The 17,483-nt window shown below is 49.4% G+C and overlaps 1 protein-coding gene across 1 annotated transcript in view; it reads left to right on the top strand.

The window, feature by feature from the left end:
• Positions 1–4,965: 4,965 nt before the first annotated feature.
• Positions 4,966–17,483, top strand: part of cyp20a1 (cytochrome P450, family 20, subfamily A, polypeptide 1) — a 33,650-nt gene continuing 21,132 nt past the window's right edge. The window contains exons 1-4 of the mRNA XM_080198727.1: positions 4,966–5,130; positions 9,084–9,133; positions 10,290–10,456; positions 11,209–11,354. Coding sequence (XP_080054853.1) covers positions 5,059–5,130; positions 9,084–9,133; positions 10,290–10,456; positions 11,209–11,354 — 435 coding nt within the window. The 5' untranslated portion in view covers positions 4,966–5,058. The remainder of the gene's footprint in view (positions 5,131–9,083; positions 9,134–10,289; positions 10,457–11,208; positions 11,355–17,483) is intronic.

Here is a 17,483-nt window from a genome sequence, read left to right as displayed (position 1 = left end):
CTGGGGAGAGTCATAGAACAAAGAGATCTTCGGGTACAGGTTCATAGCTCCTTGAAAGTGGAGTCTCAGGTGGACAGAATGGTGAAGAAGGCATTCAGTATGCTTAGTTTCATTGGTCAGAACTTTGAATACAGGAGTTGAGACGTCTTGTTGAAGTTGTACAAGACATTGGTAAGGCCACACTTGGGACACTGTGTACAGTCCTGGTCACCCTATTATAGAAAGGGTATTATTATAGAAAAAGTGCAGGAGAGATTTACTGGGATGCTACCGGGACTTGATGGTTTGCATTATAAGACAAGGCTGGATAGACAAGGACTTTTTTCTCTGTAGCAGAGGAGGCTGAGGGGTGGATCTTATAGAGGTCTATAAAATAATGAGGGGCACAGATCAGCTAGATAGTCAATATCTTTTCCCAAAGGTAGGGGAGTCTAGAACTAGAGGGCATAGGTTTATGATGAGAGGGGAAAGATACAGAAGTGTCCAGAGGGGCAATTTTTTCACAAAGGGTGGTTCTGGAACAAGCTGCCATAGGTAGTAGTAGAGGCAGGTACAATTTTATCTTTTAAAAAGCATTTAGACAGTTACATGGGTAAAATGGATACAGAGCGATATGGGCCAAATGCGGGCAATTGGGACTAGTTTTGGGGGTTAAAAAAAGGTGGCATGGACAAGTTGGGCTGAAGGGCCTGTTTCCATGCTGTAAACCTCTATGACTTCTGCTGAGGGAAACTGGTCTTTCATAGAATCTCTACATTGAGCCTGCACTGACAACATTCCCACCCAGGCCCCAGCCCATGTATTTACCCTGCTAATTCCCCCTATCACTAAGGGGCAATTTACCATGGCCAGTCAACTTGCACATCTTTGGGCTTTCCCATCCACTCTATCCAGACCCATCATAACCTTGTAAAGGTCAAGCCACCAGAGTCCCAGATGACCATAGGCTGCTACCCCCTTTGAGGGGGAGAACTGACTTGTGGTGATTTAACCTGAGGGTCACCACACCTCAGGTGAGGGTCATGGTTGAGAAGGTGAGGCCTTCATGTATAACCTCAGCCAGTATGGGAATTGAACCTGTGCTATTGGCATCGCGCTTCATCACAAACCAGCTGTCCAGCCAACTGAACTAAACCGAATGATGCAGCGTGTCCTTTTTTCAAAAACGTATAATGACACAGACATATGAACCAAATCCAGAACAAGAGAGTTTGCATCAGAACTGGGCCGTGCAGGAATGAAATCAGGAAATACCTAGCTAGGAAAGAACAGAGGGATTCTGGAACTCAACGCCAATTGCACCCTCCAAGACTGTGATCGAATGGATTTGACTGAGTGGTGAATCAAGATCAAGGGGCTGAATATCTTACGCCTATTCCTCATTTCCGGAAGTAGTGATTCTGTCTCCACAGATGCTGTCAGATCTGCTGAGATTTTCCAACATTTTCTGTTTTTGTTTTAGACGCTTTGACCAGTTTACACTATAATGTGAAGATGCCTGTGTTGGACTGGGATGGGCATGGTAATAGGTCTCACAACACCAGATTAAAGTTCAACAGGTTTATTTGGAATCAAGTAATGAAGGAGTAGCGCTCTGAAAGCTCATGATTCCAAATAAACCTGTTGGACTTTAACCTAGTGTTGTGAGACTTCTTAGAGTTTATACTAAAACTCATTTACCCAGGTGCTCTTATTCATCTGATGAATGAAGGACAAGAGTTGTTTCATGGTTTCACCCAATTTTATTAACAAATCCTTATAATTATAAACTCGATTTGAAAACCGCTGTCAATTCCCATAAAAGCTATACATTACATTGTCTGAGATTTCCAATATGATCCTTGTCTATTAATTGACCGAGCTGCCCAACCCACTTTGCTGAACTCTGTTGGCTCTTGAACTGAGGACTTTCGTGAAGGTTGGTCTCGAACATCCTCTTTCGTCATCATTGGGTCTCCGCCTAGTCTTTGCTGTGGATCAAATCTTGGCTGGAAGTCAAGTCAAGCTTTCGCTTGGGGGTAGCCTCTAGTGGTCCTTCTGGAAGAATCTCTAGCTTTCAGCCAATTAGGTCACTGGGTGAGGGTCAAAGCATCCCCCCCATCATCTTATAAACCTCTATTAAGTCACCTCTCATCCTCTTCCGCTCCAAAGAGAAAAGCCCCAGCTCCCTCAACCTTTCTTCATAAGACCTACCCTCCAAACCAGGCAGCATCCTGGTAAATCTCCTCTGCACTCTCTCCAATGCTTCCACATCCTTCTTATAATGAGGTGACCAGAACTGAACACAATATTCCAAATGTGGTCTCACCAACTTTCAGTATAGTTGCAGCATAACCCCACAGCTCTTAAACTCAAACCCCCTGTTAATAAACACTAACACACTATAAGCCTTCTTTACAACTCTATCCACTTGAGTGGTAACCTTCAGAGATAGGTTAAAGCAATGTGTATTGTCTCCAGACAGGACAGTAAGTGAAATGTTGCAAGTCCAGGCAAGTCATGGGGGTTACAGATAGTGTGACATGAACACAAGATCCTGGTTGAGGCCGTCCTCATGTGTGCGGAACTTGGCTATCAGTTTCTGCTCAGTAACTTTGCGTTGTTGTATGTCGTGAAGGCCACCTTGGAGAACGTTTACCAAAGATCAGAGGCCGAATGCCCATGACCACTGAAGTGTTCGCCAACAGGAAGGGAACACTCTTGCCTGGTGATTGTTGAGCAGTGTTCATTCATCCGTTGTCGTAGTGTCTGCATGGTCTCCCCAATGTACCATACCTCGGGACATCCTTTCCTACAGCGTATCAGGTAGATAGCGTTGGCCGAGTTGCAAGAGTATGTGCCATGTACCTGGTGGATAGCGTCCGTGTTGATGATCCGGCATGTCTTGCAGAGGTTGTTGTGGCAGGGTTGTGTGGTGTTGTGGTCACCGTTCTCCTGAAGGCTGGGTAGTTTGCTGCAGACAATGGTCTGTTTAAGGTTGTGCGGTTGTTTGAAGGCAAGAAGTGGGGGTGTGGGGATGGTCTTGGTGAGATGTTCGTCTTCATCAATGACATGTTGAAGACTCCAGAGAAGATGTCGTAGCTTTTCCACTCTGGGGAAGTACTGGACGATGAAGGGTACTCTGTCCACCGTGTCCTGTGTTTGTCTTCTGAGGAGATTGGTGCAGTTTTTCGCTGTGGTGTGTTGGAACTGTCAATTGATGAGCCGAGCGCCATATCCTGTTCTTATGAGGGCATCTTTCAGCATCTGGAGGTATCCGTTGCGATCCTCCTCATCTGAGCAAATCCTGTGTATACGGAGGGCTTGTCTGTAGGGAATGGCTTCTTTAACATGTTCAGGGTGGAAGCTGGAGAAGTGGAGCATTGTGAGGTTATATGTGAGCTTTCAGTACCGTGAGGTGCTGAGGTAACCATCCTTAATGGAGATGCGTGTGTCCAAGAATGCAACCGATTCTGGAGAGTAGTCCATGGTGAGTCTGGTGGTGGGATGGAACTTGTTGATGTCATCATATAGTTGTTTCAGTGTTCACCACGAGTCCAAAGGAAGAAGATGTCATTGATGTATCTAGTGTATAGTAAACACCACAAGCTAGTGGTGTTTACTATCAAATAAACCTGTTGGACTTTAACCTGGTGTTATGAGACTTCCTACTGTGTTTACTCCAGTCTAACATCGGCATCGCCACATCAAGAGTGGGAATGCCAGAGATACTGACCTTGTTTGGTCAGGGCTGAGCACCTCTGGCTCCATTTTCTAGGACAAGTACAGGCTTGCCCTTGCTCACCTCCAACCTGTATCTGTGTCTTAATCTTGGCCTGTCCAAATTTCCAACAGGTCTGACTGCAGAGGCTGATGACCACTGTTTAGATTGTCCAGTTCTGTGTCAGGTCTAGTCACTCAGCCCATTGACCATTTGACCATAAAGAAATATATTCCCCACTATGAGCCCAACAAGAAAATTTATCGGGAAAAGAAAATTAAATCTGGAGAGGAGCCACTGCCACTGGTTGGATGATATTAGAGGTAAAGACTGTCCGCTGGACACATCCTAGGGATGAGGGATGTTCACGAAGGACAGGTGCATGCTGAAATATATAAGGATTTCCGAATCAGACGTGGTGCTTTCACCCACCCCAAGGCCTTGGTGGACTTACTTGTATCTGTATTAGCATTCTATTCCTCAAGCCCACTTTGCCTACCAGCAACACTTAATAACTCACCAATTTTCACCAATGGGCTGGTTGCTGAGAGACTGGGAATGGGAAATTGAGAGACTGGGATGGAGTCATGGGCAGACATATGATTGGAAAACTGAGAAACTGGGATTGGGACATTGAAAGAAGGGGATTGGGACATGGGGAGGCCTGAGATTGAGAGTGTGGGAAATGTGATTGGTACATGAACGGACCCAGGATTGGGACACAGAGACTGGGTTTGGGACAAAGAGAATTAGGGATACTGAGACTCCCAGGCTTGGGATAATGAGAAATTGGAATTGAGACAAAGAGACTGGGATTGGAAATGGGCGGTTGCCATGGGGATGGGCTCTGGGTGGTTGCCCTTGGGTTGGACTCTGGCCGGTTGCCATGGAGATGGGCTCTAAATAATTGCCATGGGGATGAGCACTGGGCGGTTGCTATGGGGATGGGCTCTGGGCGGTTGCCTTGGGCATGGGTCTGGATGGTTGCCACAGGGACTGGCTTGAGCGGTTGCCATGGGATGGGCTCTGGGCGGTTGCCATGGGATGGGCTCTGGGCGGTTGCCATGGGGTTGGGCTGGCTCTGGGCAGCTGCCATGGGGATGGGCCCTGGGTGGTTGCCATGGGGACGGGTTCTGGGCGGTTGCCATGGGGTTGGGCTGGCTCTGGGGCGGTCGCCATGGGGACGGGCGAGCCCTGAGCGGTTGCCAAGGGGACGGGCGGGTTCTAGGTAGTTGCCATGGGGCGGATGAGCCCTGGGAGGTTGCTATGGAGACGGGCTCTGGGCGGGGCATTGTCCAGTGGGAAGGAGAGCAGATCAAGCCCGGCACCGGAATCGGGCTCCGGATCCAGGCGGGATCATGTTGGACTTTGCCATTTTCGCCATCAGCTTCGTGCTGTTCCTGATCGGGGCCGTGCTCTACCTTTACCCGGTAAGGAGGCGCCTGGGCCCGGCCTAGGCCCCGCACCCAGCCTCGGCCTTTCCCGCCGCCCAGGCGCGGGAATGGGAGCCCGACCTGGGGAAAGCAGCAGGAAGGTCCACCCCTCTCCAACAACCTCCCCCGACAGTCCCGCTACTCCTCCCCCATTCCCCACTCCCTCTCTCTCATTCCCAATAACTTCCTAGCCCCAACACCAATGTTCCCGAGCCCTCCATTCCCAATACCCCTCTCCCCGCCCTCCATTCCCAGTGCCCCTCTCCCCGCCCTCCATTCCCAATACCCCTCTCCCCGCCCTCCATTCCCAGTACCCCTCTCCCCGCCCTCCATTCCCAGTACCCCTCTCCCCGCCCTCCATTCCCAGTACCCCTCTCCCCGCCCTCCATTCCCAGTACCCCTCTCCCCGCCCTCCATTCCCAGTGCCCCTCTCCCCGCCCTCCATTCCCAGTGCCCCTCTCCCCGCCCTCCATTCCCAGTGCCCCTCTCCCCGCCCTCCATTCCCAGTGCCCCTCTCCCCGCCCTCCATTCCCAGTGCCCCTCTCCCCGCCCTCCATTCCCAGTGCCCCTCTCCCCGCCCTCCATTCCCAGTGCCCCTCTCCCCGCCCTCCATTCCCAGTGCCCCTCTCCCCGCCCTCCATTCCCAGTGCCCCTCTCCCCGCCCTCCATTCCCAGTGCCCCTCTCCCCGCCCTCCATTCCCAGTGCCCCTCTCCCCGCCCTCCATTCCCAGTGCCCCTCTCCCCGCCCTCCATTCCCAGTGCCCCTCTCCCCGCCCTCCATTCCCAGTGCCCCTCTCCCCGCCCTCCATTCCCAGTGCCCCTCTCCCCGCCCTCCATTCCCAGTGCCCCTCTCCCCGCCCTCCATTCCCAGTGCCCCTCTCCCCGCCCTCCATTCCCAGTGCCCCTCTCCCCGCCCTCCATTCCCAGTGCCCCTCTCCCCGCCCTCCATTCCCAGTGCCCCTCTCCCCGCCCTCCATTCCCAGTGCCCCTCTCCCCGCCCTCCATTCCCAGTGCCCCTCTCCCCGCCCTCCATTCCCAGTGCCCCTCTCCCCGCCCTCCATTCCCAGTGCCCCTCTCCCCGCCCTCCATTCCCAGTGCCCCTCTCCCCGCCCTCCATTCCCAGTGCCCCTCTCCCCGCCCTCCATTCCCAGTGCCCCTCTCCCCGCCCTCCATTCCCAGTGCCCCTCTCCCCGCCCTCCATTCCCAGTGCCCCTCTCCCCGCCCTCCATTCCCAGTGCCCCTCTCCCCGCCCTCCATTCCCAGTGCCCCTCTCCCCGCCCTCCATTCCCAGTGCCCCTCTCCCCGCCCTCCATTCCCAGTGCCCCTCTCCCCGCCCTCCATTCCCAGTGCCCCTCTCCCCGCCCTCCATTCCCAGTGCCCCTCTCCCCGCCCTCCATTCCCAGTGCCCCTCTCCCCGCCCTCCATTCCCAGTGCCCCTCTCCCCGCCCTCCATTCCCAGTGCCCCTCTCCCCGCCCTCCATTCCCAGTGCCCCTCTCCCCGCCCTCCATTCCCAGTGCCCCTCTCCCCGCCCTCCATTCCCAGTGCCCCTCTCCCCGCCCTCCATTCCCAGTGCCCCTCTCCCCGCCCTCCATTCCCAGTGCCCCTCTCCCCGCCCTCCATTCCCAGTGCCCCTCTCCCCGCCCTCCATTCCCAGTGCCCCTCTCCCCGAGCTCACCATTCATTGCCGTGATTGAAAATTTTACGTTTGTAATTTTGTCCTTCGCTCTAATCATCCTGTCACCCATCAGCCCGTCGCCTCCTGAGTGGTTTCAGTTGTTGATAAAACTGTCGACCGTGTGTTGGCAGCTGCGGGTGACAAAGTTTGGTGTTAATTTGTCTGCAGTGAGTCCAGCCCAATGTAAAGCTCGCTGGTCTGCACTAAGGCCATCTCAGCCAGGATTCTAATTATTAACCCTTCATCACCATCTCCCAGTTACCTGGATTGTTGGAGAATCCCATCTGGTTCACTAATGTCCCTTCAGGGAAGGAAATCTGCCGTCCTTCCTAGGCCTGGCCTACATATGACTCCAGAGCCAAGCAATGTGATTGACTCTCGACGGCCTTCAGGCAACTAGGGATGGGCAATAAATGCTGGCCAGCCAGCAATGCCCATGCCCCATGAATGAATTAAAAAAAAGACATGAGCTTGGGTTTTTGTTACTTCTAGTGGTTGCTGCTGCTATAAAGTACACATCTGTACTTGCTTGTAAATGAACTGTGTGGACGTCTGTGTGTGAACTGTGCCTGTGTGATTTTGTGTGTGTGTGTGTGAAATGACTCGTGCTGAGTCTGAATCATTCCTGTGCATACAAATATGCCTGCCTGTATGCTTATGCATGCGCTTATGCTTGCTCCTTCAAAGAATCAAATTTGTCATGGATGCCTTCACATTTCTTACACGTGAATTAAGCGTTAACAGGTGCTGCAGCAGGGAAAGACTGAGATGCTGAGAGCTGTTCCCCATAGGTGAATTGCAGTAAGTGCGTATTCATTAATGGTTCCAAGTTTGCTTGCATCGAAAATCATCAATTGATGTTGATTGATCAGCCACCTTATGTGTCTGGGCAATCTCAGATTACGATCCAGTTCCTTCCTACAAGAGGACTCTCAGAAATCTGATTGTTCAGCATGGCTGTTTGCTCCAAATGAAATTTTGAGTGAAAATTAAATAGATCCTGGAGGTCACCATCAGTTGCAGACTTCAGGGGTAGGCCATTCATCCTCTTGAGCCTGCTCCACTGCTCAATTCAGTCAGGCCTGATCACCTACCCCCATGTCACTTTCCTGTGTTGACTCGTATAAAACCAAGGCATAGTACTGGTGGGGATAGGTCGTCACTGTATAACACTGGGGTATAGTACTGGTGGGACAGGTCTGTCACTGTGTAACACTGGGGTACAGTACTGGTGGGGATGGGTCGTCACTGTGTAATGTTGGAGTACAGTACCTCTGGGGACGGGTCTGTCACTGTATAACATGTTTTCAGTACTGGATGGTGACGGGTCTGTCACTATACAATACTGGGGTCTGTCACTATATAATACTAGTACTGGTGGGACTGGTGTCATTGTATAATGCTAGTACGGTACTGGTAGGGACGGGTCTGTCACTATAACATTGGAATACAGTACTGCTGGGGACAGGTCTCTCACTGTATAACACTGGGGTGCAGTACTAATGGGGATGGGTCTGTCATAACACTGGGCTACAGTACTGGTGGGGCGGGATTTGTCACTATAACATGGGGACAGTACTGATGGTGACAGATCTGTCACTGTATAATGCTGCGGTATAGTACTGGTGGCGGTGGATCCACTGTTTAAAACTGGGGTACAGTGATGGTGGGAACAGATCTGTCATTGTATAATAGTGGGGTACAGTACTGGTGGGAACGGGTCTGTCACTGTATAATGTTGGGAATAGTACTGGTGGGGACAGGTCTGTCGCTGTATAACACTGGGACACAGTACTGGTGGGGAGGTACAGTATTACTGGGTATCTGTTGCATCCAAGCTATTAAAAATTGCTGTGTAAGTGTGACAAAATCATCACTACACTGCAAACTGTTGTCAATTTGCTTCCATTGTCTCCTGAATATGAGTGTGCTGCATGTGTAACTGATGCTGTGTTAGCAGAACCTTTCCCAGCGCTGCAACAAATAACTTGCCGTAAATCTTAACCGTTGTGCACGAAATGGGCCTCTGAGCCTGACTGCAATCCAGGAATTGCAGTTGGTTGCCGAATGACAATCTGTTCCATCTGGCCTGTGATTTCACTTGGAGTCCAGTCATCATTCCCATATCTGAGGAGGAATGATGTGGGAATAGCTTCTTTCTCTATCCATATGATCAGGTTTGCCAGGTGTTTGGGGAGTGGTGGAGCCCGTGTCACCTGCACTTTCTATCCAGTTGGTTTTTCTTGGATAATCATTCTGTGTTTCTCTCCCTAGGCCTCAAGACAAGCATCTGGAATTCCAGGGATGGCACCCACAGAGGAGAAGTAAAGTCAATCTTTTGTTCCGCTTGCCTGAGATTTAACTAATAAGAATAAAAGAAAGACTTGTGTTTATATAGCACCTCTCATGACTTCAGAATATCCCAAATCACTGTACAGCCGAGGAAAGACTTTTGAAGAATTTTAACAGTGTGGGAAACAGGGCACCCAGTTTGTGACCATACTGTACACAATGAAATAATGATAATGTTCTGTACCGATGTTCTTTGAGGACTAAATGTTGACTGGGTCACCATGGAGAACTTGCCTTAATTCTTAGATTTGGGTCCTTGGAATGTTTTACCTTTCAGGTTGTGAGCATTGCTGGCTTGTCCAGCCATTATTGTCCAACGCTAATTCCCCTTGAGAAGGTCGTGGTGAGATGCCTTCTCAAACTTCTGCAAAATATGTGGTGTAGGTACACCCGCTTTGCTGTTAGGAAGCGAGTTCCAGGATTTGGACGCAGGGACTACGAGGGAGCAGTGATATTGTTTTAAGTCAGGATGGTGAGTGGCTGGAAAGGGACCTTGCAAGTCCCATTCCCCATGCCAGGGTCTGTTTCTGCTCTCATAAGAACATAAGAACATAAGAAATAGGAGCAGGAGTAGGCCATCTAGCCCTTCGAGCCTGCCCCGCCATTCAATAAGATCATGGCTGATCTGTTGTAGCTCAGTTCCACTTTCCCGCCCTCTCCCCATAACCCTTAATCCCCTCTCTTATCAAGAACCCATCAACCCGCTTCTTAAAAATATTTAGCGAGGCAGCCTCCACCACTTCAACGGGCAGAGAATTCCAGAGATTCACCACCCTTTGAGTGAAGAAGTTCCTCCTCAACTCCGTTCTAAACCGCCTCCCCTTTATCTTGAGGCTGTGCCCCCTAGTCCTACTGTCTTTTTTGAGCGGGAAGAGTCTCTCCACCTCTATCCTATCCATCCCATTCATCATCTTATACGTCTCAATGAGATCTCCCCTCATTCTTCTAAACTCTAACGAGTACAAGCCTAGTTTATTCAGCCTCTCCTCATAGCTCAATCCCCTCAACTCCGGTATCAGCCTAGTAAACCTCCTCTGCACTCCCTCCACCCAATCCCCTGCTCGGGGTCCGTTCCCCCACTATAAATCTCTGACTCTCTAATGGTAACTCTTTGTTTTTACTCTGTAGGGATGGAAATCTCCCAGATATTGTGAGCACAGGGAGCCTTCATCAATTCCTAGTCAATCTCCATGAAAAATATGGACCCTTGGCATCTTTCTGGTTTGGCCAACGTTTGGTGGTCAGCTTGGGTTCCATCAATCTCCTGAAAGAACACATCAATCCGAACCATACCTGTAAGTACTGGTGATGCTTTATACACAGTCTGGACAGACCATTAGAAAACTGTTGAGTCCTGAATGAATATCAGGAAGCCTGACAACACTTTGAAATCATTTAGCAGTTGAGTGATGGATACCCAAGGATCTGTTACAGGCTGAATCTAATGGAGAGGTTTGGCGGGTTCATATTTAGAATAACAGACACCTAGCAGTGTATTTGTTATAAGGTGTGCATGATTTATATAAAATCATAGAAGCTTACAGTACAGAAGGAGGCCATCCAGCCCATTGAGTCTGCACCGACCATAACCCAGGCCATATCCTCATAACCCCATGCATTTACCCGAGTTAGTACCCCTGACACTAAGGGGCAGTTTAGCATGGCCAATCCACCTAACCCATACATCTTGGACATGTGGGAGGAAATCGGAGCACCCCAAGGAAACCCATACAGACACAGGGAGAATTTGCAGACTCTGCACAGACAGTGGCCCGAGGCCAGAATTGAACCCGGGTCCCAGGCACTGTGAGGCAGCAGCGCTAACTGCTGTGTCACCGTGCTGTTCAAACATATACAACGTTACCTAACCCAGGCTCACCGAAGCCAATTATAATGGCCTGATTGCTGTCCTGGGGGTTAGCTGTTGTCACAGCACACATCAGGGCTCAAACCATGACTCAGTATTGTAAGGGTCTCTGAAAAATTTACAGAAAAGTCAGGCTAAAGCAGCTAACATTTTTAACTTTGCCTATTCCCTGCTGTCTAGCTGACCCATTTGAGATGATGCTGAAATCCTTACTGGGATATCAGTCTGGATTTGGAGGCAATGCTGCTGAGAATCGCATGAGGAAGAAAGTTTATGAAGCAGGAGTGGACAAAGCCATCCAAAGCAACTTTACTGTCATACTGAAGGTATTGAGTTTGTGTCTATATGTGCCCTGTTTGTGAACACAACTCCCACACACCTGATGAAGGAGCAGTGCTCTGAAAGCTTGTGGCTTGTGCTACCAAATAAACCTGTTGGACTTTAACCTGCTGTTGTGAGACTTCTTACTATACCAGAGATAACCAGCCACCTGCTGTGTTCACATTGTCCTCATGTTTTTCACGTCTTGTCAACCTCCATTACTGTGATTGGGTGTCTTCTTCCTTGAAAATTTGATTTGCTTTATTATTGTCACATGTATTGGGATGCAGTGAAAGTATTATTTCTTGCTCGTTATGCAGACAAAACTTACTGTTCACAGAGAAGGAAAGGAAAGAGTGCAGAATGTAGTGTTACAGTCATAGCTAGAGTGTAGAGAAAGATCAACTTAAATATAATTTTTGGGGCGGCACGGTAGCACAGTGGTTAGCACAGCTGCTTCACAGCTCCAGGGTCCTGGGTTCGATTCTCGGCTTGGGTCATTGTCTGTGTGGAGTTTGCACATTCTCCTCGTGTCTGCGTGGGTTTCCTCTGGGTACTCTGGTTTCCTCCCACAGTCCAAAGATGTGCGGGTTACGTTGATTGGCCATGCTAAGAAATTGCCCCTTAGTATCCAGGGTAGCGGAGGTTAGAGGGATTAGTGGGTATAATATGTAGGGATATGGGGGTAGGGCCTGGGTGGAATTGTGTTCGGTGCAGACTCGATGGGCTGAAGGGCCTCTTTCTGCACTGTAGGGTTCTATGATTCTATGATAAGGTAAGTTCATTCGAAAGTCAGATGATAGCAGGGAAGAAGCTGTTCCTGAGTTGGTTGGTACCTGACTTCAGACTTTTGTATTAGAAGAAGGTGGAAGGGAGAATGTCCTGGGTGCGTGGCGTCCTTAATTATGCTGATTGTCTACACTTTCTCTGCTTTGGAAAAGCAGAGTCAATGGATGAGAGGCTGGTTTGCATGAGGGACTGGGCTTCATTCTCGAGCATTTGTTGTTTATTGCTGTCTTGGGCAGAGCAGGAGCCATACCCAGCTGTGATACAACCAGAAAGAATGCTTTCTACAGTGCATCTATAAAAGTTGGTAAGAGTTGTAGTGGACATGCCGAATTTCTTTAGCCTCCTGGAGAAGTAGAGGGTTTTTATTTTAATTCATTCATGGAACATGGGCATCACTGGCTGGCCAGCATTTATTGTCCATCCCTGGTTGCCCTTGAGAAGATGGTGGTGAGCCTTGAATACATACAATCCATGTGGTATGGGTTGACCCACAATGCCGTTGGGGAGGGAATTCCAGGATTTTGACCCAGCAACAGCAAAGGAACGGCCGATGTATTTCCAAGTCAGGATGGTGAGTGGCTTGGATCGGAATTTGCAGGTGATGGTGTTCCCATGTTCCTGCTGCCCTTGACCTTCTAGACAGAAGTTGCTGTGGGTTTGGAAGATGCTGTCTAAGGATCTTTGGTGAATTGCTGCAGTGCATGTTCTAGATAGCGCACACTGCTGCTACTGAGCATCGGTGGTGGAGGGAGTGAATGTTTGTAGATGTGGTGCCAATCACGTGGGTAGCTTTGTCCTGGATGGTGTTGAGCTCCTTGAGTATTGTTGAAACTGCACTCATCCAGGCAAGTAAAGAGTATTCCATCACACTCCTGACTTGTGCCTTGTAGATTTGGGGAGTCAGGAGATGAGTTACTCGCAAGAGTATTCCTGACGTTTCGTCACCAGTTAACGTTCCATCACAACAAACTGTACCTCCTTGTCCTTCTTAATCTGTCTGGACACAGTTGATCCCTGGACACAGTGCGGTAGACAGAGGGGAACCGGTGGATATGGTGTTTTTGGATTTTCAAAAGGCGTTTGATAAGGTGCCTCATAAAAGGTTGCTACAGAAGGTTAGGTTGCACGGAGTTGGGGGTAAGGTGTTAGCGTGGATAGAGGATTGGTTGTCTAATAGGAAGCAGAGAGTTGGTATCAATGGGTGCTATTCTGATTGGCGGTTGGTGACTAGTGGAGTGCTAATGGATGGTAGTACAGAGGTGTTGGTTGAAGGTGGTGTGATCATAAGAAATAGGAGCAGGAGTAGGCCATCTGGCCCTTCCAGCCTGCCCCGCCATTCAATAAGATCTGAAGTGGATCAGTGTTGGGGCTCAGCTATTTACCATTTATATAGATGATCTGGAGGAGGGGGCTGAGTGTAGGGTGACGAAGTTTGCTGATGACACGAAGATGAGTGGTAAAGCAAATTGTGCGGAGGGTGTGGAAAGTCTGCAGAAGGATCTGGATAGGCTGAGCGAGTGGGTGAGGACCTGGCAGATGGAGTATAATGTTAGCAAGTGTGAGGTTATCCACTTTGACAGAAATAATAGTAGGAGGGATTACTATTTAAAGGGCGAAAAGCTGCAGCATGCTACGGTGCAGAGGGACTTGGGGGTCCTTGTGCATGAGTCGCAAAAACTCAGTCTGCAGGTGCAGCAGGTGATCAAGAAGGCGAATGGAATGCTCGCCTTTATAGCGAGGGGGATAGAATATAAAAGTAGGGAGGTCTTGCTGCAATTGTACAGGGTACTGGTGAGGCCACAGCTGGAGTACTGTGTGCAGTTTTGGTCACCGCACTTGCGCAATGATATTTTGGCCTTGGAGGGAGTGCAGAGGAGGTTCACTAGGCTGATACCAGAGATTAGGGGGCTAGACTATGAAGAGAGACTAAATAGACTGGGTCTGTACTCGTTGGAGTTTAGAAGGATGAGGGGGGGATCTTATAGAGACGTATGAGATAATGAAAGGGATGGATACGGTAGAGGTAGAGAGATTCTTCCCGCTTAGAAAGGATAGCAGGACTAGCGGGCACAGCCTCAAGATAAGTGGGGGGGGAACAGTTTAGATCGGAGTTGAGGAGGAACTTCTTCACTCAAAAGGCGGTGAATCTCTGGAATTCTTTGCCCGTTGAAGTGGTGGAGGCTACCTCGCTGAATATATTTAAAACATGGGTAGATAGGTTTTTGACAGACAAGGGAAAAAGCGGGAAAGTGGAACTGATCCACTTCAGATCTTATTGAATGGCGGGGCAGGCTCGAAGGGCCAGATGGCCTACTCCTCCTTATGATCACACCACCTTCATCCAACACCTCTGTACTATCATCCATTAGGGTGGGGGTGGACACTCCTCTCCCCTGGTTTCATTCAAATATATCTAGTGAAGCACTGGCAATGGCTTCTCTTCCTGCTCCTGCACCATTATTTCTGGTGTTCCCCAAGGATCTATTTTTGGCCCCTCAAATTTCTCATCCATCTGCTGCCCGTCATCCAAAAACACAGCTTTAATTTTCACATTGACAGTGAAGACATCCCATTCTACCTCACCTCCACTTGCTAGCTCATCAGACTGATTATCTGACACCCACTACTTGAGGGGCTAAAATTTGTTACAGCTAAAACACTAGAAGGACTGGAGCCAGTGTCTTCAAACTCTGTTCTCTAGCTACTGACTTCATCTTCACCTTTCACCACCTCCCCCCGAAACTGTCTGAAGCTGAGTCAGACTCAATGGGCTGAACGGCCTCCTTCTTCCACACTGTAGGGATTCTAACCTTCGCAACCTTGGTATCACATTTGACTCCAGGATGAGTTTCCGATCACGTGTTTGTGTGATCACTAAGATTTACGTGTTCCCACTTCCATAGGATCACCCATTTCCACCCCTGCCTCAGCTTATCTGCTACGGAAAGTCTCAGTCTTGTTCCCTTAAGACTTGACAATTGAAATGCAATCCTGACTGGCTGCCCACATTCCATCCTCTGCAATCTTGAGTTGCATGCTCTGTTCTTTCTCTCATATTATGGAACCCTACAGTGTAAAATGAGGCCAGTAGGCCCCTCGAGTCTGCACCGACCACAATCTCATCCAGGCCCCATGCGCTCACCCTAGCTAGTCCCCCTGACACTAAGGGGCAATTTAGCATGGCCAGAACACCTGACCCACACATTTTTGGACCAAGTTCGCTTCACCCAACAACCCGTACGTGTCAATCTCCATGAGCTTCTGATCAAGCAACGTTATAGTTGAAAAATTCTCACCCTTGTTTTTAAATCCATCCATAGCCTCGCCCCCTCCCTATCACACAGTATTTGGCCTACTCAGCCGTTCCTTCGCTGTCACTGGGTCAAAATCCTGGAATTCCCTCCCTAATGGCATTATTTGTCAACCCACATCACATGGACTGTATGTATTCAAGAAGGCGGCTCACCACCATCTTCTCAAGGGCAATTAGGGATGGGCAATAAATGCTGGCCTACTTCAGTTTAGTCTGCTTTCCAATAAGATCATGACTCCTTTTCCCACTCCTATTGTGTTATCTCTGGAGTCCAGGAATTTACCCTTGACTCCTTTCTTATTTGCATGCTGCCCCTTAGCAACATCATCCAAAAGCACAACATCACCTTTCACATGTCTGCTGATGGCCCTCACCATCTTTTCCATTAAACGGTGCGCAGTCTCGAAGTCGTGTCTGACAAATTTACTGGAGTTCTATGAGGATGTGTCTAGGGCAGTGGATAGCGGAGAGCCGGTGGATGTGGTCTTTCTGGATTTTCAGAAGGCATTTGACAAGGTACCTCACAAGAGGTTATTGCAGAAGGTCAGGGGACATGGAGTTGGGGGTAGGGTGTTAGCGTGGATAGAGGATTGGTTGTCAAATAGGAGGCAGAGAGTGGGGGTCAATGGGTGCTATTCGGATTGGCGGTTGGTGACTAGTGGGGTGCCCCAGGGGTCGGTGCTGGGGCCTCAGCTATTTACCATTTATATAGATGATCTGGAGGAGGGAACCGAGTGCAGGGTGTCGAAATTTGCTGATGACACCAAGATTGGGGGAAAGGCAAATTGTGCGGAGGGTGTGGAGAGTCTGCAGAAGGATCTAGATAGGCTGGGTGAATGGGCCAGGAAATGGCAAATGGAATTTAATGTTGGCAAGTGTGAGGTGGTCCACTTTGGTAGGAAGAATGGTAGGAAGGACTATTACTTACGTGGCAAAAAACTGCAGCAGGCGACGGTGCAGAGGGACCTCGGGGTCCTTGTGCATGAGTCGCAAAAACCCAGCTTGCAGGTGCAGCAGGTGGTCAGGAAGGCGAATGGGATGCTGGCCTTCATAGCGAGGGGGATTGAATATAAAAGTAGGGAGGTCTTGCTGCAGCTGTATAGGGCATTGGTGAGGCCGCAGCTGGAGTACTGTGTGCAGTTTTGGGCGCCGTACCTGCGCAAGGATATTTTGGCCCTGGAGGGAGTGCAGAGGAGGTTTACTAGGCTGATACCGGAGTTGAGGGGATTGAGCTATGAGGAGAGGCTGAATAAACTAGGCTTGTACTCGTTAGAGTTTAGAAGAATGAGGGGAGATCTCATTGAGACGTATAAGATGATGAATGGGATAGATAGGATAGAGGTGGAGAGACTCTTCCCGCTCAAAAAAGACAGTAGGTCTAGGGGGCACAGCCTCAAGATAAAGGGGAGGCGGTTTAGAACGGAGTTGAGGAGGAACTTCTTCACTCAAAGGGTGGTGAATCTCTGGAATTCTCTGCCCGTTGAAGTGGTGGAGGCTGCCTCGCTAAATATTTTTAAGAAGCGGGTTGATGGGTTCTTGATAAGAGAGGGGATTAAGGGTTATGGGGAGAGGGCGGGAAAGTGGAACTGAGCCACAACAGATCAGCCATGATCTTATTGAATGGCGGGGCAGGCTCGAAGGGCTAGATGGCCTACTCCTGCTCCTATTTCTTATGTTCTTATGTTCTTATGTCTCTGACCTTGCTTGGCTGGCAATCCCGTGATGACTGAGTAGAAATTTCTTCCAGTGAAATATCTGATCCATTGTCTTTGGGTGCTGCCATGAACCTTACTCGCTGACCACTGCCTCTCTCTGGGAGCTGTCTGAAGCTGAACTAGACCATTCATAGCATTGGTGTTGTATATGAGTACAGCAAAGGTTTACTAGGCTGATTCCTGGGATGGCAGGTCTGTCATTTGAGGAGAGACTAAGTCGGTTAGGGTTATCTTCACTGGAGTTTAGAAGAGTGAGAGGGGATCTCATAGAAACTTATAAAATTCTAATAGGGTTAGACAGGTTAGATTCAGAAAGA

This window comes from Carcharhinus amblyrhynchos, chromosome 11 (genome assembly GCF_965287045.1).
Source record: "Carcharhinus amblyrhynchos chromosome 11, sCarAmb.v2.hapA, whole genome shotgun sequence".
In the NCBI taxonomy this organism is placed as follows: domain Eukaryota; kingdom Metazoa; phylum Chordata; class Chondrichthyes; order Carcharhiniformes; family Carcharhinidae; genus Carcharhinus; species Carcharhinus amblyrhynchos.
Note: the sequence above shows the minus strand (reverse complement) of the source record. Positions and strands in the feature narration are given on the sequence as shown.